At 32.7% G+C, this 9,999-nt stretch overlaps 1 protein-coding gene across 1 annotated transcript in view; it reads left to right on the forward strand.

Annotated features, from left to right (window-relative positions):
- Positions 1-9,999, forward strand: part of fand (Pre-mRNA-splicing factor SYF1 fand) — a 28,869-nt gene that overhangs the window by 1,878 nt on the left and 16,992 nt on the right. Inside the window, exons 3-6 of the mRNA XM_014428426.3 lie at positions 1,787-1,910; positions 6,703-6,900; positions 6,979-7,163; positions 8,744-8,858. Of these exons, the coding sequence (XP_014283912.1) occupies positions 1,787-1,910; positions 6,703-6,900; positions 6,979-7,163; positions 8,744-8,858 (622 nt within the window). The remainder of the gene's footprint in view (positions 1-1,786; positions 1,911-6,702; positions 6,901-6,978; positions 7,164-8,743; positions 8,859-9,999) is intronic.

The raw sequence follows: 9,999 nt of genomic DNA on the forward strand, positions 1-9,999 counted from the left end.
AGAAAAAAAATCTCCATGATCTAAATATATAACAAGGATGACATAAGGGTGATTTAATGGGGAGGGGTAAGCGTGATTCCCCATCAAATCACCCATCAAGTGATAACCGGAATGAGGGAGTAACTGATGATACTCAACTAAAGAGAGCTGGAAAAATACTCACCATATCTGCTGTTCCTAGAAAAACCAAGTGATAAGAACTGTTTTATAAACCTGATCCATAATGATTTATAAGTGTAAACTGAAACAGCTGACAGGGAACTCAAAACTCAGATATTAATCCCATTGACCAGAGCAATACTACAAGCCAGAACCAAATTTATTTATAACTTTAAAATAGAATTGAAACAAGAGAGCCCATAGTAACTGTGATGAAGAAAACAACTGAAGAAAAACTATATTTATTTCACAGAATTAGCCAAACGAAATTTACTGGTGTTTCGACACTACACAAATATAGTAAGCTAATTCTTATATTACTTCATTGTATCTCCAATATAATGGAGTTACAATTAAATAAATAATACAAATAAAGAAACCCACTTTGAGAAAATATTGCCACTATTAAAAAAAAAAGAGGGTGATTAAGAGTAATAAAAGGTAGTAATGTAAGGGTGATAAAGAGTTATAAAAGGTAGTAATGTAAGGGTGATTAAGTGAGAATAATGAAAATATATAAAAGGAAAACAGAGAGAACTGTACAGAATGTTAGAGATACACATTATTTATTTCCACATTCCCCTGCCTTTTGAGCAAAGCAGAAGAATATTAGTGATAAACCAACTTCGTTCAAACATTTCTTGAAATCTGCTTCTCCACTTTCATCATTTACATTATTTAGTTGATACCCACATCCAATATTTCATATATGAATTAATTTGAAATGGGATATAGAAAAAATGTGGAAATGGTGAGCCTTGAAAAGGTATATCTGTAAAGAAAGCAAGATGGTAACTTGACATAATATTGAAGACATATTATTGACATGTCTACCAACATGTATATTTCCTCATATTGTTATTATTTATATTTTATTAATTTTAGTTTTTCTATATACTTTATAAACTTAACAGTTCTTTTGAAATGTTTTTTATTTTTAATGTTCTGTTAATTCTAAAATGTTTGTATCTTGTTTTCTCATTTAGCCCTGCAAAGTGGGGCGAAACGTTTGTTAATAATAAATATTTTTCTTTTACTATTTTGATACCTTTATTGACTACCACCTGGACTATCTTCCTCCAATCTACTTCATACAGTCAACTATCTTCTTCCACTATTATACTTTAGTCTTTCCTGAAGAACTCATTCTTGAATCTCAAATATTGTTTGTTGTAGAGCTATTATACTCTATCTTATTTGTTGTAAAGCTTCTACTTTATCTTGTTTATTGTAGAGCCATTATACTTTAGTCTTTCCTGAGGAACTTGTTCTTGAATCTATAATCTTAGTTTTCTGCATGCTCTAGTTTCAGAAACCGTTCTATGTTAATTTCAGTCTGCTGTATATTGACTTATACCTTCATTCCTGATGAAGTCGGATGCAAAATCATCTACTCTCTAATCTTAAATCATTAATCATGTTAATAAACTCAATCTTTCTTAAACAAAAAATACATTTTTTACTACTCTCCTTGATTATTTATTATAAACATTTACTTAATTAACAATAAAACTAGTTGTGTAAACAATAGTACAATATTTGTGGGGAATATATAAATATAAAAATTTTTGTTAGCATCTCATTTAAAATTAATATAAAATAATAAGAATTTTGTTTTATTTTTTAGTTATAAACTGTGGTATAACTATTTAATACTAAGGAAAAGACAGATTAAAGGACGATGCATTACTGATCCTTCTTTTGAACATTTAAATAATACATATGAACGTTCTTTGGTTTTTATGAATAAGGTAAGTTATTTAAACAAATTTATAAAACCTAAATCTTTAAAAAATTATTTTACTTATATGCCATTGTTCTACAATACTTTTGTGATCAACCCCAAAAAACAAGATATAATCCTTACTGAAGATAAGGAATCGTGTTCTTGCTACTGTGTCACATCTATAAATGATATGGTAGGCAGTCTCATCATCCTTTCTGCAGAACCTGCAGACAGGGGACTCTATCAATCTCATTTTATAGAGATGCTTATTCAACTGACAGTGTCCCGTACATAGACCTCTCACCCATCTTATAGTACTCCTTTCCATATTATGAAGAGTGTTGCTTCTTCTTGAGCAGGATCCCTTTAGGAATAATTTTGATTGTTCCAGTCCTCTGGTGTTTCGCCAGAGTTACCCAGCCTTGCCCTCAGCAATCATTTTGATATGCCTCTTCGCATGGCTGAGACTAATCCCACATATGGGGTTAGGTGTAATAGGAGCGTTCTCGGATCCTTTCCTTGCTTGATAGTCCGCTCGCTCATTACCTTTAATGCCTTTGTTCCCAGGCACCCATTCTACCCACACCTTGTTGGCCAAGGAAAGAGAGTTTAAGTTAATCTTGCACTCTTCCACCAATTTAGAATGGGCTACATAACTACCCAGTGTATAAATGGCTGCTTGACTATCCATAAAAATCATGATTAGCCTATCCCTCATGCCCTCTTTTATTATATTCTGGACACAGACATTAATTGCAAACACCTCAACCTGAAATGCTGTGGTGTGCTTTTCTATCAAAATGGAGATGCCTTGATTAGGTATATTCATCCTTCATATTCCTGCTCCAGATCCTTGTCCCACCTCAGTGCCTTCATACTAGTCCTTTCAACATGAAGTTGCCACTTCAGTTTACTATCCAGAATTGTTTGATCTTACTGCAGAATTCCAATCGTTCACCGTTAAGATACGGTGATCTGATTTGATATTTCATATGTTAGTGAAGACACAAAGACTGACCTTTTGAGGGTTGATGCCAAGACCATATCCCTGGCACCATCCATGCATAAGGTCTACCGATGTTTGAAGCAGTCCTGAGATAGCCTCTGGAAATTTGCCTCCTATCAACACAGCAATATTGTTGGCATATCCCTGCGTGTAAAAACCTGCATCATTATATTTTATCAGTAAGGTGTCAACCGCCATACACCACCGGAGAAGAGATAACACACTACCCTGCAGACAGCAACCTACAGGCTTCATCCACATCTTAGTGTGTCCTAACTCTGAAATGAGTAATCTTCCTTCCAACATTGTATTAAACCATTTGGAGGAAAGCTGTCCCACCCAATTAATTTACAGTCTTTAATTTCCATGGCTCTTACCATGGTTCTGTAAGAGGTGCAGTCAAAGGCACCTTCAATGTCAATAAAGATATTGTTTTTATCTCTCCTTTGTTTTAAAATCTCCTTATAGGCCAAGCTCTTTTAAATCCTAGGCATCAAGTGGTGTAGGGGATTCTCACAGGATTTACCGGCTTGATAGACAAATTGTGTGCCGTGTAGTGGTCTGTCTACCAGCGTAGTTTCCCTAATATGTCTGTCTATAACTTTCTCAAGTACTTTCATTAAGAAAGATGCCAGACAAATATGTCTATAAGCCTTGGGATTGTCGTAAGACACTTTCCCTGGTCTAGGTATGTAACACACTTTTGACACTCTTCAACTGTTTGGAATGTGACTCAGTACCAAACTGCTCCTTAGTAGTACTAGGAGGTATGGTTTTCATGACTGTTAAACCTTTTTGTAATAAGGCCGGAAAGATTTCATCCATACCAGCTGATTTAAAAGGTGAGAAAGATCTAATTGCCCACTCAACCTTGCCAGAATTGACAATCCTATTTGCCTTGGTGCCACCTAGTTAATTCCTCATTCCACCAGGTCGTATTCTTGTTGGATTGGATCCTGCATACACTGTTATTATCAGTGTAGGATCTAATAAGGCATTCAAGTTGCCTTAAATTGTCCTGGGACAACTCTTAACTTCTTCCCTGAGTTGAGTGCAGTAGGAATCCCAGTTTGTTAACTTTAGATTCCTGTGCACCGACTTGGTCATATCTAATGTACCGATGGTTACATTACCCTTACTCTATTTATGAAGGTAGCTTTGCTACCTTTGTTGAGTCTAAGTCAGAATAGTGGGCCCCCCCAGAACCTGCCATGGACGCGCCCAACGCAGCCAGGCCTCCAGGTTCGCTCGCCACTGCCCACTTCTGGGTCCACCAGCAGCCCGTCCTCCAGATCCACCTCCTGTCAGCCCTCCGGATCCACTAGTAGTCAGTACTCCAGATCCGCTCGCAGCCTGTGGTCCTGATCCACTCATGGTCTGCCTTCCAAGTTGTCTTGCACCAGCACAAGGGGCTGACGCACCAACCGTGCCAGCTCACGAGGCTGAAGCCTCAGCCACACCTGTGGGAGAGGCTGCCATCCCACCCACGCCAGTGTGAGAGGTCGTTGTAGGTCTCTCCACCTCCAGAAGCTCACCAGCCCCTCTCTCATCCCTAGGTGGAGGCCTCCTCCTGGTATTCTCCCTCTTACAAATATCAAGTTGTACATTGATATTAAATAAACATCTGATTTTCTTTACAGTCAAAGAATGCATAATATTTTTTTTAAGGCTGATTATCTCAATATAATTAGTCTAATTAAAACATGTGGACATAACATACCTGAGAGGATTATGAAAAATTATTATGCTCTACAAAATGAGGTTTATTCAGCTTTGATATATGATATTCTATTTTATCAATGACATTTACTTTGGACTAGAATACATCATTATTGAAAAAACAATGACAGTTAAATAGAGGTTTAATTAAAATAAAGGTATAATACTGGTGCTTTGATATTCTTAAATAATTTTATCACTTGTAGAGAGAGATGAAATTAAATTAATATTTAATTTTATTTTTACCATGCTTATAGATACTAGTAAAAATTAGACCTGAAGTCACATTAATATTAATATTAGTATGATAATCAAGGGAACTGTCAATAATCTTATTTGTAAAGATATCAAGGATATAAGAACTTTTGTAAAGTTAAGACTAATTCAATTTAGATTGCTGTGATGAACTCAATATGGTTTGACTGGTTATCAGTCACCATTTTGGTTTGAGTTGAATATTTGGTTCCATGTATTGTTTTAACTGATTCTGTTTCACATGCTTCCCAAAGAAGAAAACTATTCATCTAAAAAATTTGTATATGAAGTAATTAAAATAATAAGAGTAAACGATCTTTCACAAAAAGATAAAAAGCTAAAGTTAAATTAATGATATTTGCGACCATGAGTCTCCAAGAACCATTGATATTATGATTAATATAGCTTTAGAGATATTTTATCTTATAAATTTGCCTGCTAAGATTGTTATTATTATGTACAAGTTGTGAATCAGGATTTTAATATGTTACTAAACATATTGAATTAGAACTTCATCTTTATATGCTAGAGATAAACAAGAATAATGCATAAATTTCTAAGGAAAGTTTACTTCATTATTGTTTTTATAAAAAGCAGTTTTGTGTCATGAAAATGCAGAAAAGCTGTAGCTATTGTCAAGGCCCTTTCCTTAAATCACCTCCAAACAAACAAAGAGCATATTCTTTTTAATTAATCCTTTTGTGGATTGTCTACATGACAGGCAGAGTAGCTTTTTCTGTATGGTAGTAGGGGGTCACACTTTTCCTTTCCACCTCTATGTGCTTCTGACACCTCCTACCCCTGACTGGAGGATACTCCTGTTGCTCATATCTTTCTTCTATCCAAGGTTAAATATCACATAAGTACTTTACCATAATCCCTTTACTGAACAGATAATTCCAAAGTGGTTTTTCCTTCTTTTTTTGGAAAATGGGAAATCATTCACTCTTGAATAAGTTTTTAAACTTTGTTTACTTTTACTTACTGTATTATGTTCCATATTTAAATCTTCAAGCAAATATTTGCATTCCTTATTTTCAACTGATATAATTAGGTACCTAATTCCATTTTGAAGAAAAATCTATAAGAGAGGAAAGGAAAACTACTGGTCCTACAGCATGCCTATCAAATATCTTCAATATATTTATTGAACAAAACCAAAGATGCTATTTTTTATCAGAGCACAGTATGGTGGATAAAAGCCGAAAGGCTTATTCCTTTCAAAGGAAGGGTACTCTTATTATGCGCCTTATTGATATATCAAACTCCCAATTTTGTAAAGCTTATATTTACTCTAGAAAAAAAACAGGGATGGATTTGTTCTGTCACCCAAAAAAAACATGCTCTAGAAACCAACCCAAGCTGTAGTATGGTTTGTAAAATAATTATACAGCTCAATTCAGAATATTGGTTGTTATAACTAGTTTACCTCTGTTGGAATAGCCCAGTTCTTATTGAAAAATACTTGAACCTTTTTTTTTTTCTTGAACTTTTGTGGAATGAAAGTTCAGCACAGCAATTATTGATACTATAAAATGTATCCAACAGAAATTGAGATTATTGGTCCGACATCAGCTAACATTAGTGAGGCTCATGTGTGACTGGAGGAGTTAAATTTAAAGTAGTTTTTATTTTTACTATATTTCAAAATTTTCTGATGGTAAATTGATAATTTATGAAAATGACCTTTTTGTTGTATTTATATTGGTTTTTTAAAATTAAAATTGAGTTTAATTTTCCTTTCCTGACCAGGTCTTAGTTTCATCATTCAAGTTGATATTTTATTTTATTGAATATTTTTCAGAAATTCAAAGATTTGTATTAATTTTTTTTTAAGATGCCTAGAATATGGATGGAATATTGCCAGTTTCTTGTTGATCAGTGTAAGATTACTAAAGCACGACATGTATTTGATAGATCCTTAAGGGCATTGCCAATCACCCAACATCATCGCATTTGGCCTCTTTACATAAAATTCTTAAAGAAGCACAACATTCCAGAAACTGCAGTCCGTGTTTTTCGAAGATATCTGAAGGTATTTATGAAAATAATTGACTTTATTAAATATATTTCTCATGAAGTAAAGTATTTATTTTTTATTATATCGTTACAGCTCTGCCCTGAAGATACAGAAGAATACATTGATTACTTAACTGCAATTGGTCGTTTAGATGAGGCTGCTGTTAGATTAGCTGATATTGTAAATACTGATGATTTTGTTTCAAAGCATGGAAAATCAAACCATCAATTATGGACTGAGTTATGTGATTTAATCTCTAAAAATCCTCAAGAAGTTAGGTATGTGCATGCTGGACATCTTATTTTTGTATATTAATCTGTTTATGACCATTTAAAAACTCAAAATACAACTAAAATTATCATTACATTCTCTTATAAAAACCATTAAGAAGACATTGAATTTTTATTTTAATCAAGTTCCTAATTAGTAATAATACAAACTTATTTAAATTTTTTTATGGAATAGGTATTTATTTATACAACTATGTATAGTGTGTATGTATTAAACTTGTTTTATCATTTCTTTTTACTTCCATATTCTACTGATTAGTTATTTGTGGAGGCCACGGTGGCAGCGTGGTAACGTGCTTGTCTTCCAACCCAAAGGTTGCAAGTTCGAGCCCAGCTATACCCGGGATTTTTTCAAGCAAATTACGCAATACTCACTCGCAGCCTCCCCCCGGGCATTTGTGAGGGCCGTTAGCCCATGTGTGGCACTCACAAAAATAGGCGTGGAGTGACGAACTCACCCTATGAAAACCTCGTCAAGAGACACGCGATGTATTTCCTTAGTACAAAGCGCGAGACCTTGGACCTTCATGGTCTGTTGTGGCAGAAGAAGAAGTTATTTGTAGAATAAAAATCTTGCAGGAAGGGATTCCTCATGATAGTAATTAGTGAATAGTTATACAATTATTGCTCTACCAATGCTCAATTAATCTATACTTTTTTTTTTTTTCATGAAGACATCTCAGGCGTTAGTGTTATACATTTTCTAAGTACTACATGAATACTTGTTATATGATAATAGTTATCAGTGTTAATTTTACTGAACTCTCTGCTTTATATGATATTGTATTGATGAATATGATTTTTGTATTTTATAAGCATATGTTTTTGCTGATAGTTTTGTACCAAATATTTATTTCCTATGTCAATGTATTTCTCCATTGTGTTAAACTTAAAGTGTGTGTATATTTATTATATCCAAGTCAAAGGCATTTATTGGTTAATCAAGTCTAATAGGTTATTAATCAAGTTCATTGATTTCAGAAGTTTTTCTTGTTATCAGTTCATAGGTGATTATATTCCATGTATACTTTTTTATCTACATTATGAAAAGCTAGCATACATACATACGTACGGGGGGTCATAAGTGATAATTTTATCCCGATGGAAGCAAGTTTACTACCCTAAGTTTATTAGGTCAATCTTCTAAATGTTTGTTGAAAGAGATGGGGCAAGGAACAGTCAAATCTACCTCATAATTGGGGTTATTAAAAAAAAAATTTCTAACTTCAAAACTACAGGCTATTTACTACTAAATGTATTGTTATTTTATTTAATTATGTTTGTTCATTTGTTATGTTCTTTGCTGCAATCTATATCTCATGTTTGTTACTGAAACAGAATGAAGTAAATATCATATTTTATATTTTTACAGTTGTTAAAACCATCCTAGGAATGAGTTCTTCCCTACCTCCCACACTGATCTTTAACGATAGCCAAATATTTGATATGCCTACATCTTCTATTTCATAATTTTGAAATGTTACTTAGTTATTATATGTATATATTTTATTTATGTATGTTTGTGTGTTTTTTTAAAAAAATAAATGTACATTATACTGCACTTACAGGTCTCTTAATGTGGATGCAATAATAAGGAGTGGTTTGAAAAAATATACTGACCAATTAGGCCATCTATGGAATTCCTTAGCTGATTATTATATCAGAAGTGGACTATTTGAAAAGGTATAATTTTATTTATTTTTTTATACTTTCAATTAAATTCTGGTTTGTTTGATTTTTATCAAAATTAATTTTATAACCATCAAGTAATCCATCTGAAAAAATATTTAATTTTTATTTTAAATATCTGAATTGTGCTTGTAAGAAGAAGTGACTTATTATAATACACTAAACATGAATGTGTTGTGCTATAATTTATAAATATTATATTAAAGGGAAATTTAATTTTTAAAAGTATGATAAAATATTTTCAACGATCTAATGATGCAACCTGACTTAAATAAATCCTTCCTAGTAGTATAACATAAAATATTACCTATCTTAAGATAAACGTTTTTACATAGCAGCTGATAGCGACAGCTAGCCGTTGCATCCAACCATTATGATTTGTTTCTTTGATTGATTCGAAACTGTCTACCATGGCGCCCAACTCCTATTACATTTGAGCTATGCTAGTTTAAAGTATTATAAATAAAAATTTTAGGCTTAGGTTGAATGGTTTAAATTTGTATTGCAAGGGCCAGAAAAAGTTGTATTCTTATTTAATATAAATGCCTTGTATTTCAGTAATAAGGCTGGAGAATCTGTTTATTAAATATTGACCATTGATTTTATTGATTATTAATTAATTTCTGTTAAAATAATTAAATTATCCCTTTAATCACTTTCAGACTTGATGCTTCCCAGTATTCAGTCTTTTGGTTGTAGCTGGAGTCATATCACTTAATTTTTGCTATTGAAAATATTGAATTTACATATTTATGATAGGTTACTTTGCTATACACTCAGTTTTTATCATTGTACAAGTCAGAGAGGTCAAAATTTAATGAATTTAATTTTATTTCAAAATTAAGCTTTAATTTACAAAATGAATAATTGATTATTTGAAGATACTAGTGGTTGAATTAACTTATGGAGATTTTTTTTTTTATAACAATATCTTAAACCTTGAAATCCTTTATTTCTCAAAAATATGAAAGTCATCTATGTATGATTAACTAACTGTTAATGCTGATTGGGTATCCTCCTGTCTCTATAACATATGAAGACACATTATTAATCTTAATTTTATTTGGACCCTTGACTGATGGAACGTCTGCATGTATATATGGTCTTTTAAGAGAAGTCTCTAGGCTCTTACACA

This window comes from Halyomorpha halys, unplaced genomic scaffold, assembly GCF_000696795.3.
Source record: "Halyomorpha halys isolate HHAL.00 unplaced genomic scaffold, Hhal_1.1 Scaffold33.1, whole genome shotgun sequence".
In the NCBI taxonomy this organism is placed as follows: domain Eukaryota; kingdom Metazoa; phylum Arthropoda; class Insecta; order Hemiptera; family Pentatomidae; genus Halyomorpha; species Halyomorpha halys.